At 48.7% G+C, this 21391-nt stretch overlaps 2 protein-coding genes across 2 annotated transcripts in view; one reads left to right on the top strand and one right to left on the bottom strand.

Moving 5' to 3' along the window:
• Nucleotides 1-4650: 4650 nt before the first annotated feature.
• Nucleotides 4651-8250, bottom strand: SLC16A3 (solute carrier family 16 member 3; the record flags this gene model as incomplete). The annotated part of the gene is made up of 4 exons (XM_079544388.1): nucleotides 4651-4937; nucleotides 5770-6537; nucleotides 7481-7624; nucleotides 8028-8250. 4 exons carry the CDS (start codon nucleotides 8248-8250, stop codon nucleotides 4651-4653), a joined length of 1422 nt encoding a protein of 473 aa, XP_079400514.1.
• A 4443-nt stretch (nucleotides 8251-12693) lies between these two features.
• Nucleotides 12694-21391, top strand: part of CCDC57 (coiled-coil domain containing 57) — a gene marked incomplete at both ends in the record, with an annotated part of 33616 nt that continues 24918 nt past the window's right edge. The window contains 2 exons of the mRNA XM_079544277.1: nucleotides 12694-12844; nucleotides 12931-13543. Coding sequence (XP_079400403.1) covers nucleotides 12694-12844; nucleotides 12931-13543 — 764 coding nt within the window. The remainder of the gene's footprint in view (nucleotides 12845-12930; nucleotides 13544-21391) is intronic.

Below are 21391 nucleotides of genomic sequence, written 5' to 3'. Positions count from 1 at the left end.
TGTTACACGGGGGAAGTTTCTGCACTGTCAGATGTGGGTAAGAACCAGCCATTAAAAAAAAAAACAGATATAATTAACAAATAGGAACGTGGCAAAGGAGGGAATTATCTGCTGTATCCTAATGCTTTAAGCCCCGGTCTGCTGCTGCCTGTGCTTTTGTCTCCTGTGGCCGTTCAAGATGCTGGTGGGGGGAGGGGTGGAGCAGAGTAGGAAATCATTTGATACCTTACCAGCTGGGAAGAAAATGTGTTTCTCTGCTCCCACTGCTAAAAAGTAGCATTTTAAGATTGATGCTGTGAACCTGTAGATCTTACTGCACTTCTTTCTGCATGGCTAAAAAGACTTTTTCAATTAAAGAAGTGTAAAGATTAAAATCTAGATGCAGTTCTTTATTGGCTTTGGCTTTCTACTGAGAGCGTTTTAAGTTCTGAAACAGCAATAGTCAAAGAGTCAGAAGGGGAAGAGCTATCCTCATTTTTGTAGTGCGTTCAGAGGGTCAATGAGGAATTTGCCAGCTGGAATATTGCTGAGAAAGCGAAGCAGGTGTTGAAACTGGTCCAAGAACAAGCAGCACGTAATTAGAGGTAAGTAGTCCTTTACTCTGTGTGCCTCTTCACTTTCCTTGCTGTCTCAGATGAACACAGCACTGCCAATCTTCCAGGTTGTGTCACTGGAGAGAGACTTAAAAGCTGTAAGTTCTGCATCTTTCTACTCACGTGAAGACAAGCTCTGGGCCTTGAGCACTGACAAGGCCATTAAGATATACATCCCAAAACCATTGCTTCTCATTTGCAATGCCTCTGCTATTTCCAGAGTCATTCACTCTTCAAATGTTAGCAGGCCACCTTCCTTCAGCAGTTTGGTTTCCTCACTACGGGTCCAGCAGCAGGGTCAGAGAGCAGTGCAGTTCAGGCCATGCACGTTTTCCTTCACAGTGGATGTCCATCTTGTTTCAGGCTCAGGAGAGTAAGAGAGGCAAAGGTAAAACTGGTTTTCTCTCCCATGGATGTGCTATAAGCATGTGATAGCTAATTCTGTGGCTTTGGTCTGCCTGGTAACATTCATTCTTGCAGCAGAACGTGGTTTAATCTGGCGAGTGGGATAGCAAAGCTTTTGGTTAGACCTTAAGTCTCACCTCTCCAACTAAACTAGCATTAAAAAGTGACCATGCTTTTATTCCAATACCTATTTAGATATCTACCTTGGACGTGTATATATCTATATACAGTAAACTAGATCTAGGATTTTCAAAGTGTACATACACAGAAACTTTTGAAGCTGTACTTGGAGAGATTCCTCCAAGGTTTCTCAGCAGAAATGCTTAGAATTATGTGAAAATAGTTTTGAACTTTCCAAATCCCCATGCTTCTGGATAGCAAAACGGAGCTCTTCCTACACTGAAGGAACTGTGGTTTTGATTCACTTGGGTGCAGCCTTGGGAATGCACTTTGAGAAGGTCTCAGCCAGGTGCCCACAAAACACCACAAGTGCATTCTTAATGTTTTCTTTGAAGCTTTCAAGATCCAAGTGTGGTAAAGAGCATCACAGGGATCACGACACTGCTGCTGTATGGCCCTGTGAGCACATCCAACAGAGCCCAGTCACCAAATCTGGGTGGTAGAATTTTTCTTTCTAATCTCATTTTCTCACATGCACAGCTTTTGATAACCAAATAAATATTTATTCACTATTTTTGCAACAGTTTACTAGAAAAGCATCAAACAAATCCAGGTATAAACGTACACGTAACATTAAAGTGCATTAACAGGAAACAAATCATCTTGTTGCACAAAACCAAAGTGTACTCCTGTCATCCCAAAGAGACCTGCAGTGGACAGACAGAGGGACGTGCACAGATCAGTACTTACTGTTGTCACATGTAATGCTTGCGTGCTCCTGCAAATCCCTTGGGGCTTTCTACCAAATTTAAGCTTTTCTTGGGAGAGAACAAAGGTGTGTATGTGAGTGCATTGGGAACCATTATTGTGAAATGTGGTTGGGTTACAGGATGATTTTACATCACCTAACACCTGTTTTGTTGGGTTTAAATGTTAAGAATCTGTTCAGTCCTTTATATCATCTCAATTCATAGAACGCTCAAAGGCCCAAACAACTTTAGAATTATGCTAGCCTGTATGCTAAGAGATTCTTCATCAGTTCTGGAGAAATAATCTGCAAAGCAATCTGTCAGTTGCTTTCTGTATGCAGGTACAGACATGGATATATTGCACCTGGGTTTCTGACTGCAGTTACATGTGCTCCAGCAGTGTGTGATGGAAAGCAAATGACAGCACGGCCTTTGAGACGTGTGTAGCTAGCTGTCTTCCACCCAAGTCACAGGCTGAACAAAGGAGGGTTCATCCACATCTTGTTGTGCAGCTCTACTGCCCCTGCACCCCACTGTTACCTCTTCAGCCATTCTTGGACTGGCCTCCTGTTTCTTCCAAATACAAGAGCACAAAGGGGTGTTAGGAATTCAGGGATTTCCACCTCAACGGTGCTGAGATTAAAGCAATACTGCACCAAAAAGACCTGAAAGAGTTTGAAGGCAATTCCTTATGAGTTTGCAATAAGCAGAGTGAGATTCATAAAAAGCAGGCTGCTCTTGCTAAAGGGTTCAGATACAATCCTTCCCTTCTAGTATGCAGTAGATGCTAGTTGGGTTTTTGGGGCTTTTCTTTTTGTACATCTTGGATTAGGAGGAGCTGAATGTGAAGGCCTATTTTGCTATGGCTGTAGAAGCAGTTGGGCAGAAGCCCCAGCACAGCTTAACACAGACGTGGTTGTCCAGGCAGAGCAGCTGGCACAGGTGGAGGTTTCCTTCAAAGGAAGTCAAGGCAGTGGAGAGAAAAGGAAAGAGGACTGCACTGTATCCAATATAAAAAATAAACACTTTATTGAGTGCAGCATCCATTTCTGCTTAAAATTGCTACCAAAAGAATAAAATGGTGTTCCTAAGATTTAATTTTGTCCTAGCAATGCAAAACCATTGTGAAGGAATTAGCAGAGTGGAAGCTGGTTTCCAGAATAATCCCATGGGTTGTGGTTTTGGCCCTTCCTTGGTTGTACTGTATCTCCTAAAATGATCACGTGGGGCAACTAATTCTTTTGTATACTGCCTTAGATTCCCTACTGAGAAGAAAATAGAATCCATTGCAATTAAGCCTATTTTGAAGATCGTTACTGCACTCATAAATCCCACAGGGCTTTTTATACAAGTATCTGAAAACTGGGCTGAAATAGCATCATTTTATAGCAAATATTACATATTTTCAATGTGTTTGTGGGGAAAAAAATGTAGTATAGACAATATACTCTATTTTTTTATACATGTAATAGAGCATGCCTTCCTTTTACCTTCTTCTCCTACTTGAAGTCCTCACAGTAAATCTTTTCCCTTTCTGCATTTCTCCAGTGCTGCCCGTCTTGTCGGGTCCATTTGTGTTACTTCCCCTTCCTCATCTGATGCCAAGCACAATGTTAAGGATGCACAGAGCCTTGGTGTAGCAAACAGGCAGCAGAGAAGAGCAGCAGAGCAGGCCCAGTTCTTGATGAGCTCTCATTCAGAGCCGTCAAAAATGGGATCAGCAGTTCCACCATCTTAAGCAACCACAATGGCCCTCTGAACTTCTATAGATTAATAAAGCAGAGGGAAGTGGGGTAAATTAAACATTAAAGGAAGAATGTGTTGCTGATGTTGCATATTGAAGATGTAACAGTAACAAGTTTCAAAGCAGTCCCAACCTTGCCCCTAAGTTACCCAACGGCCACGTGCCTGATAGATGTCATCTGGACAATTAAAATGTATGTACAGAACAAAAACACTTTCAGAAGGTTCTACTAAGCCTCCTGTCCATCTTCTGGATGATACCTGTAATATTTTTCAGTGTTGCAGAGAAGCTGAACTGCGAGCACTGTACACAAACGGAGATGAACTTTGTTTATTGTCTGTCGGGATCGAATCTACTCATTTTATTTTCCTTTTAGCATTCCCTAGGATCAGGGCTTGTGTGATCAGCTGAGGACAGTGCCTGCAACGTGCCTTTCTGTGGACAGTGTTTCCAGATGACAATTACAAAGACTACAGGTTTAGACAAAACTCATAGAAATACATTTGCATAAACCAAAGTAACAGGTATTATCAAAATTAGACTAGGGCTGAGCCAATTCATCTGAAAGTCTAAAAAAAGTAAGAAATTCAAAGACCTAATGGAGACCTTTAAGTTCCTGAGATTTTTCTCCATCTCAACCTCTTTCCCCTTCCCAAAAAGCACAGGAAGGGAAATTACATTTAGCCACACAACACAGCAATTTCACCCGTATTATCTGAAAGCGTACACATAATTCCTTCCTCAATCTCTGCCAAGTGAGCAGTTTCTGGTGATGCATGGCAAAACTCTACTTGTGTTCAGAAAAGCTTTTTTGTTTACATAAAAAGTATAACCACAACGTTTCACCTTTCAATGATAAAGCTAATTTTCTGATGAAAGGTTGTCTAGTAAATCAGCTTCCAGAGAGACCCGATGAGCTGACCGGCCTCCAGTTAATAAAGCAGACGGCCCAGCCCTAAGCTAGTTCTATTTCTAAAATAAATAGTGTTGAAATTCTGTTTGACCCTCTTCCGAACGCCGTGTGGGTTTTGTGCTGTGCTCACACACAGGTTTCTGGGTTGGTTACGACCTCGCCGTTTTTTTCGGGCTCATCCTTTAGGAACTGCTCCACCTCAATAGAGTCCACCTTGGCATCCTCGGCAGTTTTGTCTTCAGATTTGTTTAATTCCTCTCTTTCTGCTGCTGCTTCTTTTGTGTGTGGTTCTTCTGGTTTTTTCTTAATGCAGAAGAAATTTCCCAAGGCCAGCACCAGCGCTGAAGTGGTAACTTCAATTCCAGCGATAATAAAGACAAACATGTACCGCCGTGTCAGATCCAAGAGTTTTCCTGAAAAAGACAACATGCAGGTAAATAAGTTTACAACAGAGTATTTCTGTTATCTCACTTCAGCTTAGCATTGACTGGAAGTACTTCACATCCTGGAACATGTCCTGCCCTGCACACACTGACAGGAGCTCAACTGAAATAAAAGCAATGCAGCCTTCAGATGCAAGAGATCTGCTGTTCTACTTCAGATCAAACTGTAACCAGCAGAGTTGTTTGTTGGGTTTTTCTTTTGGTGCAGCCTGTTAAATTGATGCACTTTGTTAATGAACTTGCCATTACAAATTCAGGAATCTGAATATTTTGCAGTGTTGCCATACTTCAGGGTTACAAGACACGTGCAGCACAATCAGTCTGCTTTCCCTGGAACAGTCCTGATGCTTTAGAGCCCTTTTCGTCAGGTTGATTGGGTTTTTTCCTCCTCTTCCAAATTTGTCTTTCATCCTTCAAACCTACCATGAGTACAGAGAATCTGCCCTACTACCTTCCAGATAAAACTGAGAGGATTCATTCTGAATTCCAACTCCAAAGAGGTTTGAATTTATCCCATTTACTGTGTGTGAAACTCATACAATGCATTGAACAGGAGATGCACTTCAGGCTTTCGTTGCAAAAAGAGCAGCACCTCCAAATGGCAGCTCAACCAGTCCTTGCAAACAGACACAAGAAGGACAAAATCTCCTTCCCTGTTTTGGGCTATTTCTGATTCTAGCTGCACAAAGTCATGTAAGCATGTGCAACACAAGGACAGCATGCGCACTGTGAGTGACTCGTGTTGTCTTTGTCTGCCTGCAATGTCAGTGGTGTTGAATTCTCAACTAAATGGGATACTGACCTGCTGACGGCGGACCGATCAGAACCGCCACCGCTTCTGCCAGGAGCACCAAGCCAATAGCACTGGAAAACTTCTGAGTGCCAACAATAGCCATGAGAACTTCGAACTGAAGAGCACCTACCATTCCGTAAGAAATGCCAAAGAAAATGCAGAAGACCACCAGGCCACCGTAATCAACAGACATGGAGCCCATGAGATCTGTAAAGCCGTTAAAAATCATAGCAAAACTGAAGAGGTAGACACAACGTGGTCTAACCCACTTGAGACCAGCTACCATTCCGCAAATGGGACGAGCAAAGATATCAATAAATCCCAGAATCGTCAGAAGAAAAGCTGCTTTGGTGTCCTGATACCCTAAATCCTTGGCGTAACTCACAACAAAAACTGGGGGAACAAAGAGGCCGAGCACCATGATAGATGCTGCTAGCGTGTAGATCACAAAACCACCATCTTTAAACACGCTGAAATCCAGGAGTTTTTTCTTTGCTTTCTTCTCAGCAGGTTCTTTGGTAGCTTCAGATTTTTTGGGCGGCTCCAAAGGTCTCATTAGCGCTCCGCATACACAGCAGTTGAGCAGCATCCCACCCAGTATAAGGAATCCTCCTCTCCAACCATACTCATGTTGAAGTATCTGCCCCAGAGGTGAAAGGGCACAAAGGAACACTGGGCTCCCAGCAGCTGACAGCCCGTTGGCCAGAGGTCGGCGTTTGTCAAAGTAGCGGTTTAACATGATGAGCGAAGGCTGAAAGTTGAGAGCCAGACCCAAACCTGTAACAGAAGGGACAAGAAGTTAATACAGCCCTCCGATAGAGCTAGTAAAAAAAGAAAAAATCAGTGGCATTTCTTCTGATTGATGACTTCAGATTGGTTTTACTGCAAATGGGCAAAAGAGTTCCACGGTAACAGGTGTCAGAGAACCCCACTTCGCTATTATTCTTATAGAATCATAGAATCACCAAGGTTGGAAAAGACCTAAAAGCTCATCCAGTCCAACCGTTCACCTATTCCCAATAGCTCCCACTAAACCATGTCCCTCAACACAACATCCAGTCTTTCACACCCCAGGGTCAGTGACTCCACCACCTCCCTGGGAACCCATTGCAGTGCCTGACCACCCTTTCCGAAAAGTAATACTTCCTAATGTCCAGATATTAGTCAAATAATCCAATAATGTCCAAATAATAGTCAAAAATATCACCCATGGTCACAGATAAACCTGTCCAAAGAAGACACTGAACTCCAAGTGTGTAAAATACGAGCTACACTCCATGAGATGTAGAGTATCTCCAATACTTGCAATTACTGTAATTTCTAGATGTCATACTCCTCTCTAGGAGAGTTATCTGTCTGAATACAAAGTGCTCAGTTTAACATTTTCATATTTTTTCTTCTATTGTGTTTATTTCCATGGAAATAAATAGGAGGCATTACTTTTGGAGAAACCTATGTATATCACCTAATGCCCTGAGGGAGCAGAGAAAGCTGTTATTCTTCACCAATAACAGCAGTAGCTGTTAAACATACCAGAAAAAGGTGCCATTCGTAATAAATAAATAGGTGAATAAATACATAAAATCATTCTAATTTTATCTGCTGTCTTACTAAAAGCCTGTTTGGATGATCCTGATCCCTTAGATATGTTGGTAGCACGACACATCAGCCTACTGCCAGGAAACAGGCCGAGCCCATTGCAGCCACATGTGCAGCTTACCAGTGATCACCCCTGCGGTGAGGTAGATCTGAACGATGCTGGTGCAGAAGGAGGCTATCACCATCCCCATGGAGGCAAAGAGGCCGCCTACCAACATGACCGGGCGACAGCCAAAGCGATTGACGCACACGCTGCACAGCGGACCTGGCAAGGAGAGCAAGTTACAGTTGCAAAGCTGAACCAGTTTTTACCAATGGTTTCATGTCAGTTCACGTTTCTTTCCAGTTCACTTTTCTTCCCATACCCTGCCTGTATCAGGCCAATCCCAGAGGGTGATCTTTCCTCTGCAGTCAGATATTCTGTTCCTTTGTACTGCTGTGCAGTTTTTCATCATCTTTAGCATCTATTGAGTTACAGAGGTTGGATTTTATATGCAAATTGGATGTACTTAACTAATTCTTGGATTTACATGCATTAACGATAATTTTATGAATGCCTTACTTGTACACGAGCAATAATAAGCAAGCATGATTCACACTGTAAACGTCAGTACGATTTACAGACACCACTGCATGATGCAGTATCACCTCAGAACCAAGCAGCCTACCTGTTCCATACAGCATGGCCAACAGAATGGAGGAAATCCATGCAGTGTCACTGTATCCAATGCCAAATTCCCGGATAAGTTCTTTGAAGAAGACACTGACTGCCTTTGGAAAGGCATAGGAGAATCCTGTGATGATAAAACAGCCAAAAAGGACAGCCCAGCCCCAGCCTCCATCAGGAGCTTTGACGCCAGACGGACCATCATCAACTACCACTGCTCCCATGATGCAGCTCACGAGGGTTCCCTAAGAAATAAGAAAAAAATCAGTTGATACATATTGGGACAGCTATCTATCCCAAACAGGCAGATTGTGCACTCCAGTTGAAGTTACAGACTATTTTAGAAAGAAACAACTAGTTTTTAAGCCTGGGATTTTTGTTACAAGGCATTGGTAGAGGAAACTCTTGGGACTACTGGGGACACAAAGTCCTGGTACATGCATCACAAGTCCTGGCCCAAACCAACAGGAAAGCTTAGATGTATAAAATGTGATAATTTAAGTGCAGTTGATTAGGATGTTCATTACTGAAGAATGCTTTGGGAACTGCAGGTCACCAGGAACAATGCCATTTTACAGCTCTATTTCAGAAGCAGACTGTCCCCACCTGGTTGGCACAGACTTCTTGTCGAGAAAAGTGAGCACTGAATGTATGATTGTTAGTAAATATGATTGTTACCCGACTCCAGGTGTCTGGCACCGCAGATGGCCGATGTGCTGACTGCCATAACAATGTGAAAAGATGCCTGTCTTTTTAGTTCCTGCACTATCACAAGTTTGGGGCTGTTAAAGTCTGAAGCTGCACCTCCAACATAGGGACCTGTCCCATTTCAGAATGGTTCGTTTTTCCTCATGACATCTGTATGATACAAGGCATAAAATGCTCTTGATAGATATTAATTTCTTTAAAGCAGTAAGAAGGCAGCAAAGAGAAGGCATACAAAATGTCACACCTTCATGAGGCCAGCAGCTCTGTAAGCACTCGAGCAGCAGTGAACACAGCAACCTTCAGCCCCAGGAAGGAATGGCTCCTGCCATCCATTGCTCCTGTTCTGCAGGTCGACACAGGATGTAGACGGTCCCCTTCGCCGACTGAGCAACAGCAATGTGCTGCACCAAGGGCAGACCGTGCCTGACCCATCTGGTGGCCTTCTGTGATGGGGTGGATGGCATTGGTGGACAAAGGATGGGCCAGTGCTGTTGTCTGCCTGGACCTGTGCCTTTGACGTGGTCCTGCATCCTTATCTCTAAACTGAAACGATGTGGATTTGATGGCTGGAGTGTTTGGTGATAAGGAATCCGTTGGATGGACACAGCCGGAGGTTGGGGCCAGCGGCTCTGTGGGTGGAGGGCAGTGATGAGCAGAGACCCCCAGTGCTCTGTCATGGGATCAGACAGCTCAACATCTTTATCACTCAACATCCTTATCATTGACAGTGGGACTGCTGATGGCGCTGAGCTGAGCGGAAGGGATGACGGCATCCGGAGCGACCTGGCTCAAAAATTGGGCCTATGGGAGCCGAGCGAGGTTTAAGACAACACAGCACAAAGCGCTGCGCCTGGGTTGGGGCGATCGCGGATACAAGACGGACCGAAAGAACAGAGCGAGAGCAGCGCTGTGAAGGAGGAGGGGCTCTGATGGGTGAGATGCAGGACGCGAGGCACAGCGTGCGCTGCGGGCTCAAAGGCCAGCGGTCCTCGGGCTGCACCGGCAGAGGGGCGGCGAGGCACGAAGGCACCGTCGAGTTTTACTGAGCGCGGTGGCACCGCGCAGAGCCGCGCCGTCCATCCCTGGAGGTGCCCGAGGCGCCCACGGCACGGGGCGGAGCTCGACGATTTCTAAGGTCTCCTTCAACCTGAGCCGTTCCGTGATTCCGCACTCACAAAAAGGGAAGGGCGGCAGAAGCCCGCTACGCCGGGCGGCCCCGCGTGACCGCACCGCGCTGACGTGCGGCGCTGCCAGTCAGCCCGGCAGGGTGCGAGCCGGCGGCCGCCGCACTGAGACGTGAGGGACGTGACCGGGCGGCGGGCGGCGGGGCGGGGCGGGGCTGACGGGGCTCGGCGGAGCGCCGCTCTCTGGGCGGGACGGCGATGCCCGCTGCGTTCCGCCCGCCCCGCGCTCCGACACCCCGCGCCCCGGCCGGCACGTCGCGCATCGCTCGTCGCTTTTAACAAACGCCCGAACAACCCTCACGAAATGAACGGCCCCGCTGCAAACGCGGCTGAAATTCGCCCCGTTCATCTCTGAGGAGGCTCTAAGAGCTGCGTGCAGCGCTGCACGGCAGCGATGGGTTCTGTTCCGGATTCCTCCATCACAGATGGGCGCTTCCTTTGGTAACGGACGTGTTTACACGGCAGAGAATGGAGTTAAATCCGCGTGTTTTCGTGCTGCTGGTATTATCCTCATGTTGCCATGGAAACCGATACGGGCTCAGTTAGGAGGAATCGCGGGATGGTTGGGGCTGGAAGGGACCCTAAAGGCCATCTGGTGCCACCCCTGCCCTGAGCAGAGACACCCACAGCTCCATCAGTGCTCCCAGCCCATCCCTGCCCTTGGCTGTCTGCAAGGATGGGGCACCACCGCCTCTCTGGGCAACCCGTGCCACTGCCTCACTGCTTGTAGTGTAAAAACTTCCCTATATCCAATCTAAACCTCCATGCCTTCAGTTTGAAACCATTTCCCCCCATTCCATCCCAACAGACCTTGCTAAAGAGTCTGTCCCCTTCATACAGCGCCTTTAGGGACTGGGAGTATTGGAGGTAGCATTGCTGTTGGGATGGTTGGCGCCATGGTTTGTTGTACACAGAAGGACAGCATCTGTATTATAAATAACTGAAGGTGGAAACGGGAAAAACCTCGTAGTGGTGCTCAGCCACTGTCCTACTGACACGCAGCAGTACTGCAGGGGCAGCGGTGTGGGTGGGAGAGATGTGGGGTATGGAGGCTGACCTACATGCCTCGAGAATGCATTTAACACCCAGATATGTGCATCACCCCGAGCCTTCAGCCAGAGATAAATAACGGCCATCAGAGAGAAAGCAAAAAGTTCCACACTGAGATTCCGTATCGGACTGGAAATAGGCAGAATCCCACAGCTAAAAGGCAGACAGCCGAGCTGACACCCATCCTTGCCACAAAGACAATAACGATCCTCAATTTAGAGGGGGGATGGATACATAAAAAAGCACAGAGTGCTCCATCCAGTGCACCAATAGGGGTCACAAACTTCTGCCTTTGCCTGCGGGCATTAAAACCAAAGGAGGAACAGCATCTGACCAAAAGAGAAACAGCAGCACTGACAACAGAGGTGGTGGGAGCCAGGCTGAGTGCTGCACGCAGAGGAGCTGCTGTGCCGAAAGGGAAAGGCCTTCTCCTTCACCTTGTTCTGAGGGTGGAGGAAAGAAAAAGCACCCAAATGGGAGACAGGCAGTGAAAGAACTCCTCAGCAAGGTAACACTGTCACAGACAGCAGCTTCAAGGGCTTTTTGTTGAGTAAAGCGCCCGGTTCAGGCTGCCACAAAGGGGTTCAGGCTGCCACAGAGGGAAGCGGGTGCCTCATTTTGCAATATTTACCCCCGAGGGAGTGGTGCTTTGTTAAATCACAGAGCTCAGCAGTTCCCAAACGTAAAGCAGAAGCTGTGAGAGCAGCACCTGCAGCGGGAGGGGGGAATGTAACCAGAGGGGGATGACAGACACAGAAGTACGTGGGTTTCTGAGCACCATGTGTGGTTCCACACGCTGTGTGAAGCCATTCCAGCCACACCTGCCAACCTGAGGCACTGCACAGGAATGCAACAGCTTGGCACAGCGGAGCAGTGCCGTTGTGTGGCACAGGAACAAGCAAACACCGCGCAGACACCTCAGCACCGGTTTGATCTGACGCAGGATTGAAATAAGGAAACAATTGGCACAGCGCCTTTGTGAAAGCAGCACCGTGGGCACAGGGCTGAAATGAATGGCTGTGACGCAAAGGTTCCACTTTGGTCCAACGTTGTAACTTCTATTTTTGACAGTGCACTGAAAGCAGTGGGATAACTCACATAGAACTGGAGTCACGCTCAACACTGCTGCTCGGAAAGGGCACCTGGGGGGATGCTGACAGCCACACTTCTGCACTTACAGCAATAGGTGTGGCGCAAGGAAAAAAACAACCACGGCTTTCAGAGGAGCACGTTCACTTCTCAGAAAAGAGCACCGATTGCTGGTAGGGCGGTGGGTGAGAGCAGAGCGTGTCTGCCCCCGTGCTAACGGAGAAGACCGGGCTGCCACCGACTGTGTTTGTAATTAAGGAAAGCTTTCACCTCGAGATTAAAAGAGCTGCTTCCTTCTCGGTAAGGACAGAGACGCAGGAACAGCTCATCGTCCAACCCGAGGGCGTTGCTTTCGCACCAGCCAAGCTCGGGGCGCTCGCTGGTGATGTGCTCATCGAGGAGAAATAAAGGCACCAAAGCATCACCTGACTAGCACAGATAATTTGAAGAGCCCGGTTCTAACGCGTTAATTGTAAAGGCAAACAGCTACCCCCGCAGAGCAGCTGGAGCGGGGAACGCAAGGGACGCGATGCTATGGATAAACCCACAGCGGGAACTGACTGTGTCACCCCGGGCTGTGAGTAACAGCCGTGTGAACACGGAGCGGGGATGGATTGATCAACCCTCAGTGCAGCGATGGATGGACGGCTGGATGTGGGGAGACGGAGGGTGGGAGATGGAACGGCCCGAAGGAAGGGCACGCGGCAGCAAACTGTTGGACAGAACAAAGAGAGAATGGAAAGCCCTGCGGGGCCCAGCGGGGAGGAGGGGTCGGGGAACGGGGGAGGTAAACACGGCCACGGTTTTGTGGGGAACGGGAATCAGCAGCAGCCTTTGGGAACGGGTTTTCCATTAACATGGCCGGTACATAAGCGGACGAGGCGCAAGAAACGCGCGCCTGTGGCAGCGCCCGACCGGCAGCCCGCAGCATCGGAGCCCGCGGGCATCTCCCGCAGCGCGGCCGGGGCGTTCGGAGCCCCTCGCCCGGAGGAGCCGGGACGGACCGCGCCGCTCCCACCGCCCCGCGGCCCCGACCCGACGGATGCGGTCGTACGGAGCTCCGCTCGCGCCCCCCGCCCGCCCCGCTCGGACCCACCGCGCTCCTCCGCGCCGAGCGCTCCGCCTCGTTACGGTACCTGAGTCACGGCCCGCGCTTCGGCTCGGAGATCCCCGCCGCCCGCTCTCCCCGCGCGCTCTCCGGTCCGACCCGGCGCTGTCCGTCTGCCAAGCGCCTCGGCGCGGCGGGTCGCGTCCGCTCGCCCCTCCCTCCAACGTCCCCGCGGTGGCGCCCGGGTCCTAGCTCCGCCACGTGGCCCTTCCCGCCGCCGCGGCTTCGCCCGCCCGGAGGCACGCGGTCGCGTTCGGTGCCGTCCCGCCGGAACGCCGAGGATCGCCCGCAAAGGGCGCCGCCCGCAGCCGCCGAGCGGGTCGGGAGCTCCGCTGGGAAATGCCGGCGTGCGGCCGCGCTGCGGAGCGCTGCCCTAGGGCAGGTCGGGCGGGTAGGCGCCCGGACGGATCTCGAATGTCTGCAGAGAAGGAGAGCCCCGCAGTTTGTGCCCACTGCCCCCTGTTCCATCGCTGCACACCCCCAAAAAGAGTTTGCTCCATCGGGTTGACTCCTGTGTTTTAGATATTTATATACGACGATCTGATCTCTCTCAGCCTCCTCCTCCTCAACAGAACAGCCCCAGGGATCTCAGCCTTTCTTATGGGAGATACTCCAGGCCCGGTCTCTTCAACGTGTCTGTGAACGTCCCTTTCCTTATCTAGCTTCTTCTCTCATGTGAGTGCCTGTAAGAGCTACTGGTGGTTCAGAAGCAATTCAAAATGTAGGTGTACCTATAGGACACAGGTGACATATTGGCAGCTATTTCCCAGCTTCCCTTTTCTCGCTTCCCAGCTCTCCATTCCTAGGCACCTCTGTCCACCCTGCATACTTACACACCACAGATCTCTAAGGTTTCAATTAAAAGATCTTCTACGGGGCCGTGCATTGCTATCAAGCAGTAACTCAAATAAGGGGGAGTAACGAAACTTTCTGAAGGATGGAACTGTCCCTCCTCCTTAAGCAACGACGCTCAGGTCTGTGGCAATGTTTGGTTTGTCAAGAACTGTAACTGCTTTCCGGCCCTTTGGGGCAGTAGAGATCACACATCCTTATCACAGCCTCCATCACTTCTGCTGAACTCCGGAGCAGTCAGGATTGTTCAGTGTGGAGAAGAGGAGCTCAGGGGAGACCTCACTGCTCCCTGTAGCTACCTGAAGGGAGGCTGCGGTGAGCTGGGGGTCGGCCTCTTCTCTCGTGTAACAGTGATAGAACCAGAGGGAATGGCTTCAAGCTGCACCAGGGGAGATTCAGGCCGGACGTTAGGAAATACTGCTTCTCTGAAAGAGTGGTCAGGCAGTGCAATGGGCTGCACAGGGAGGTGGTGGAGTCACCGACCTTGGAGGTGTTCAAGGAACATCTGGATTTTGTGTTGAGGGACGTGGTTTGGTGAGAGCTACTGGCAATAGGTGGATGGTTGGACCAGGTGATCCTGTAGGTCTTTTCCAGCCTTGGTGTTTCTGTGATTCTGTGATCTTCACTCTGCACCTCCATTTCATGAAGCAGCTCCTGAGCCAGTAAAAGGTACCAATTTGTGCAACACTGCAACCACATCCCCTCCCCTACAAGTCACAGCCCAACACCTGTGCATGTGCACAGCGCTGATAAGAGTGCTCCAAACATAAACCAAGTTGTGTGCTGTAAGTGCACTGAGACCTGGAGCACCTACTGCTACACTGGGACAGTCTGTAGCAGTTGGGATGGAACAGGGGGAAATGGTTTCAGACTAAAAGAGAGAAGTTTTAGGTCAGATATAAGGAAGAAATTTTAATACTACAGGCAGTGAGGCAGTGGCACAGGTTGCCCAGAGAGGCGGTGGTGCCCCATTCCTGCAGACAGCCAAGGGCAGGGATGGGCTGTGGGCACTGATGGAGCTGTGGGTGTCCCTGCTCAGGGCAGGGGTGGCACCAGATGGCCTTTAGGGTCACTTCCAGCTCCAACCATCCCGTGATTCTATTTTTCAGCAGCACACATCTTTAGCCATAGACCAGCTGCTGAGGAAACTGCATCCAGTGCTCCGTGGTGTCACTTTTGGAGCTGATTCCTCCCATTGTTTTTGAAGAAAGCGATGCGCTCATCGGGGACGGCGTGCCAGGATAAATGTCAGCCCTCAACACGGGCACCCAGATCACTGCATTTAAATTCCATGCTCAACAAGGCTCCAGTGTGAGTGAGCAGAGCTCAGGGCTGCTGTGCCTGCAGCATCCGAAATATCCCAATTCAAATCCGAAATATTTGAAACTGAGCTGAAGGCACCGAATCCATATCTGCTAAGCGGGGCTAAATAGCATCTGTTTAAGCAATGAATGTGTGACACTGTGAGTAAAGGTGTCATGGTTGTATGGCCAAAGGAATGGAATATTAATGCACGGCAAAGAGAACTCAAACACAGTGACTTAAAGCATCGACCTCTGAACTCAGCTTTTGGAAAAAAAAATCTTCTTTATGGTTGTAATTAAAGAAGAACCCGCAATTTTCTGCACCTTGCTGTTTATCTCTAAGCATGCACGTTGCAGGTATTCTCAAACTGTCATTAACACAACCTCGTGAGGAGTCATTGACTAGGAAATGTATCCACAGTACGCTGTGACACTCAATTAGCTTCTCACTGATGAAGATCCTTCATAGGAGAGAATGTCATTTGTGCATACTGACGGAGCTCAGGCTGCACCACAGCTCCACTAAAATGCCCTTCACTCCATAATTCCTTACAGGTTTCCAAATGAATGCAGATCCTGCCGTGTTCCTTACTTCCACGCTCCGTTGTTTCTATGGCAATAGTGATAAGAATATACCTGGGTTGCTCCGAAAGTAATGCCTCCTGTTTCATGCCGTGGCAATGATAGGAGATGCAACAACCACAATAACACTCTGTGATAGGGCTACAAAGGAATAATTTTCAGCATGGTCACCCATTCCAAATTCCAACTGCACTCTTTGCTGTTCCTGCTATTTGCGGGAGAGTCCCAAGTATTACCTTGACAGTATCTGCATCTATTCGTTCCCTTTGAATTTTTGTAGATATTTGACTTCTGAGGCATTTTCCTTATTTACAGTTGAACTAAGCACAGGATGTGAATTACAGATTTATACTGCAATATTTTTAAGAGTTTGAACCGTAACCCTGGACATTTCAAATGGTTTCAAGAGCAGCCAGCACAACCCTTTGCTTCAAAGGGAAACATGGCAGAGCGTGTTGCACAAAGAGCCCTTGTAGGATGGCTATTGAAGAAACGTTCAGCGTTGAGGTTTCAACAATTTGTAGTTTGTTCCTAAAGCAAGGCTGAAAATAAAGGCTTTCTGTGTGGTTCTTAGTGTGCACTTGAGGAACTTGAAGAGTACCTACAAAGAGGTGCATAGACGTAACGAGTATGGAGCTACAGTTACACAGGTATGGGAAAGAGAGACATGGAAATCAAATTCTTCAAGCCTGGATGGAAGCGGAATTTAAATACATCCTAAATACACATTTAAATACTTCTAATATACAGCACCCATGCTTCAGAGATTCTGGGGATCAGAAGATTCCTCTGCAAGCTCGGCCACTTTTATTTATGCGATCATCCTTAAAACGTTCATTTTGATTTTTTTATATACATATATTTACTGTTTGTCAAACACATTCCTCAGGGTTCTGTCGAAACAAGAAGTTCATTCATTGGAAGGAGAGCTCGCTCAAAAAGAAGGCTTTTCCTGGATCATGTTTTAACGCTCCATCCCACGGCTGTGCTCACTGCTGAGCCCCCAGCGTGGCTCACGGAGCAGCCAGGGGAGCATCAGCATGTGCCAGTCTTCCTGTGCCATGAGCTTAAATGAGGGTGAGGGGAGTGGGATCAGCAGCCCAAGTGGGTTTTGTCTTATGAAGCTGGGCTGTGAGCGGAGCCTCATCTGGGGAACCAGTGTGTGTTATTGTTGTGACTGTCTGGGGATACCGGGGGGAGGATGATGGCGAATTTGAATGAAGGGGAGAGGTGGGGGGTAGAGATTTAAATACTCACCAACAATGTATTCATAGAATCATAGAATCATAGGACCATAGAACCATAGAATCATAGAAGGGCCTGGGTTGCAAAGGACCACAACGATCATCCGGTTCCAACCCCCTGCTGTGTGCAGGTCACCAACCAGCAGCCCAGGCTGCCCAGAGCCACATCCAGCCTGGCCTGAATGCCTGCAGGGCTGGGGCATCCACAGCCTCCTTAGGCAACCTGTTCCAGGGCGTCACCATGCTTTGAGAGCAGAAAAGCAAGACGTACGTTATGCTGGGCCTTACAGTGTAATTTTGGAGTGCCCAGAAGGTTTTGAAAATCATTTAATGCCAAATCTCACGGTGTGCTTTGAACCGGAAGTGATTTATACAAACAAATGAACTAAATCCCTTCAGTAATGGCAGCATTCTGATGTGATATGTGGATAGACTTCATGTAGCCACATGAAAGCATGGTGACGCCCTGGAACAGGTTGCCCAAGGAGGCTGTGGATGCCCCAGCCCTGCAGGCATTCAAGGCCAGGGGGTTGGAACCAGATGATTGTTGTGGTCCTTTGCAACCCAGGCCGTTCTGTGATTCTATGACTCTATGATTCTATGATTCTCCTCCTTGACACAGCAGTTTGTATAATTCAGGACACGACAGCATTACAGGAAGTCTGCCTCGTTGCTTCCAGACATGCGAGTCATCAGCAGTGACTCAAGGAAAATCACACAGTGCTTCGTGCACTGCAACTTCCTCTGCGTCACTTAAGCGATGCACTCTGCCATGAAGGATGGATTAATGTCTTGGGGGCAGAACTTTATCTATTATTTATTGTTGTTCCAGCTTGGATGGGGCTCTGAGCGGCCCTATCAAAGGGTTGGAACTGTAAATGGTCCAAATGTTTAAGGTCCTCTCCATCTGAGCCGATCCGTGAGGCTGGGATCTGTGCTCTGGACTGGGGGATCAGGAGGGGAGGGCAGAGGGGCGATGGTGCTCGTGGAGGAAGAGACGTGGGTTTAACGAGGAGAACGCATTTGTACATCCCGGAAGAAGGACTGCTGGATGTCAACAGAGGGGATGAGCTGGGGAAAACACGAGCAAAAAATGACGGCAGTGACCGAGTGAGCGCGAAAGCCGTGAAAGAGACCGAGAAACGCGGCCGTGTGGGGAAGGAAGGGCGAGGGCGGGGGGAGCGGGACGGCGGGGGGCAGGGCGGGGAGGGAGGCAGCGCGCTGATTGGCTGCCGGCGGGGCTCGCCAGAGGCCGGCCCGAGGCTGGAGGTGGGCGGGGCGTCAGCGCTGCGGTTGCCGTGGCGACGAGCCGCCTCGGCCAGGCGTAGCCCGCAGCGGTTGCCATGGAGACGCGGCCCGCGGCTGCGGGCGGAAGGACGTGAAGGTTGGCGGGTACGGGTAACGGGTATGGCAGCCATGCATCTTGCTCCCTGCTCTCTCCCCGCTGTCTTCCCGCACTCTTGCAGGCGCTCATTGCCTCCATCTGCCTTGTCCCGACCCCGCACTGCGCCTGCCAGCTGCTCTCCTGCCTCCCAGGCCCTCTCACCCTCCATCCCACAAGCTGATCCCCACCTCCTCCCCCACTTTCTCTCCTTCCCGCTTTTATTCCCCATTCTCCCTCTGCACTGAACCCCATCCCCCCTTCAATCCACCCCTGCTGTGGAACAGCTGTGATGTGCCTGACGGAGACTCAGCGTGTGCATTACTGCTCTGTGGAGCAAACCAGCTGTGCAGGGGAGGTGGACCAGGTGACATTAAGGATCCCTCCCAACCCCAACGAATGCATGATTCTGGGTGGTAGTTTTCTTTCTCACCCTCTTTTTTGGTGGTTTTGTAAGGAATGCAGGCGATGCTTCACCAGCTCTGCTGGAATGTTACAGCCATTACTCCTGGAGCACTGGAAGGATAAGCGAGTGTGCATTCCTCCTGCTTTGAGCACAGCTATAGGGATGGGGGGCAGGTGGGGGGTTCTGTGGAGTTCTGAAGCTTCTCACCATTCACTCTGAATTGTTCTCCAGCATCACCGTGCTCTCCTTGGGTTGGGAAGTGATTTGCTCAAATGTGGAATGCAGTGCCGTGCTGCCAGAGTGACACCTGATGAGTAACAGCTGTGACTGATTTACCATCAAGCCACCATTTTCCTTTGCTAAAAGAGGCTGATAGAAATCTCACCGTGCTGAGATAAGGGCTGACAGGGGTATCTATCAGTCGGTTCTTCCTGGATGTGCTCTGTATTATTAGATTTTAATGGTCATTTTTGCTATTTGTGCTGCATGGCTAAGCTGTGCTTGCTGTAAGATGTTGTCTCACATCTGGGCTGTCTCCTTGGCCATCTTCTAATGGCATCAGATATATTTTTACTGTTCTTCTTTTGCCTGTCCTGCATCCAGGCAACTGATGCAATTTATACTTAAAATTGCACTGTGAGCTCTATTATGGTCATTACCAAAACTAGTTGGCAGTTAGAAACACTGCTGCTTTTAATGGCAAAATGCTCTCTGTTCCCCTCCTAAAACACATTTCCAAGAAATACAGGACTCTGCAGTGGAAAGCAATACTCTGAAATTACAGAAGTGCATCCTGCCTGTTTATGGGGCAGTCAGTGGAGATGGGCATAGATCCTGTGTCTCATCTTGCAATAAGGACGTATTTTCACCTTCACTCTTTCGTATTTTGCTATGAAACCACCATTTCTTGTGTTCAAGGTGACACACACACACCTCGGGGTACCTCTGTCCATTCACAAGCGCCATCAGTTCCATGCATGGCAGTGGGGGGAGGTCATTTTCATAGGAGAGCTATTTTTGTAGGAAACCACTGTCGTTCATGTTTTATTCCCATGTTTCAGGTGACACCGTGTGTTGCCTTTTAATTTTGGGGCAGTCATAGCAATCTTTTGTAAAATAAGCATTGCTCACTGGAACAGGTTGCCCAAGGAGGCTGTGGATGCCCCATCCCTGCAGGCATCCAAGGCCAGGCTGGATGTGGCTCTGGGCAGCCTGGGCTGCTGGTTGGCGACCTGCACACAGCAGGGGGTGGAACTGGATGAGCGTTGTGGTCCTGTTCAACCCAGGCCATTCTTCTCAACCCTCTCTTTCCAAAACAACCTCTGACTTCAGTTTGATCATCTCAATGAATTAATAGACCAGAGTTGTAGTCTTATTTTTATTCCTGATGCACAGACATCTTACAGCGTGTGGCTAAGGTTAGCTAACAAAGCATGCATTGGTTTTAAAGACCTTTACAAAAGTGTTGTGATATTTCATCAGCTACAGACTGAGCACAATTTCTTTCAGGGCCTTCAGAGTCCAGAAAGCATCTTGTTGGTGTATTTCATCTTTAATGTTCTGATGGTCAGGGATGGAGGAAAAGAAAGATGGAGTTAATGTTTTTAATTGTGGCAGACATCAGATGCGTTTGGAGCAACGGGAGCTGAGAGGAAGATATAAAAAGAACAGATTTTTGTGTAGCACTGCATATTAGAGGCAAAGAAGCATTGCTCATGAGTGTCCACTTCTGTGTCTTTTACAACCACCATCTATTTCTGCTGACAAAAAGGAAAAGCTACCACTTGTACTATGCTGCAGGCTGTGGCACAGCTTGGAGATTGCTAACAAAAAGGAGAAAATGCAATTTCCTTTTAATTGCCTTAAGGATAAACATAAATTCTAGGCCAGCAGAATTAGAAGACCGTCAGATTACCGTGTCACTGCTGGGTGCATTTGTGAGGAAACAACGATATTCAGATTGTGGTGTGCGTTAGCGTCGCTTTTGCTGATCTGGAAATCTCTTTCTTTTAAGGAGATTAAAGAGGCACCATTTGAAAGGCGTGCTTGTCTGATCTGTTGTTCCCTGCAGCCCTGCTTATCCATCCGAGATTATCTGGAACCACTGACACAGAGCGGTGCAGCACAGGGAGAGAAGCTGCAATGACCCCGCGGGGCTGGGGTAAATCTCCAGAGAGATCTGAGCAGATATGACTTCATTATTGTCGTTATTACTGAACCGTGATGTAGGTGCTACCTCTTGGAGTGGATGGTTTCTCTTCTGCTGAGTTTATGTTTGTGTATAAGGCGAATATGGAGAACAAACAATAGGAAGAGATAGAAGTGAAGCAGATAAAGGCTCAGACCAGATGGGAATAGGGGCACAGGAAGGATATCAAGATAACGGTAGGAAGAGAAGACAGATGCAACACTGCAGTTGTATTGCTGATGGATGGAAAGGTCCAGTGGTGCATTACA

The sequence above is a fragment of the Tetrao urogallus genome (genome assembly GCF_951394365.1).
Source record: "Tetrao urogallus genome assembly, chromosome: 18".
NCBI lineage: Eukaryota > Metazoa > Chordata > Aves > Galliformes > Phasianidae > Tetrao > Tetrao urogallus.
The sequence above is the reverse complement of the archived record's forward strand: the minus strand, read 5'-3'. Positions and strand labels throughout refer to the sequence as shown.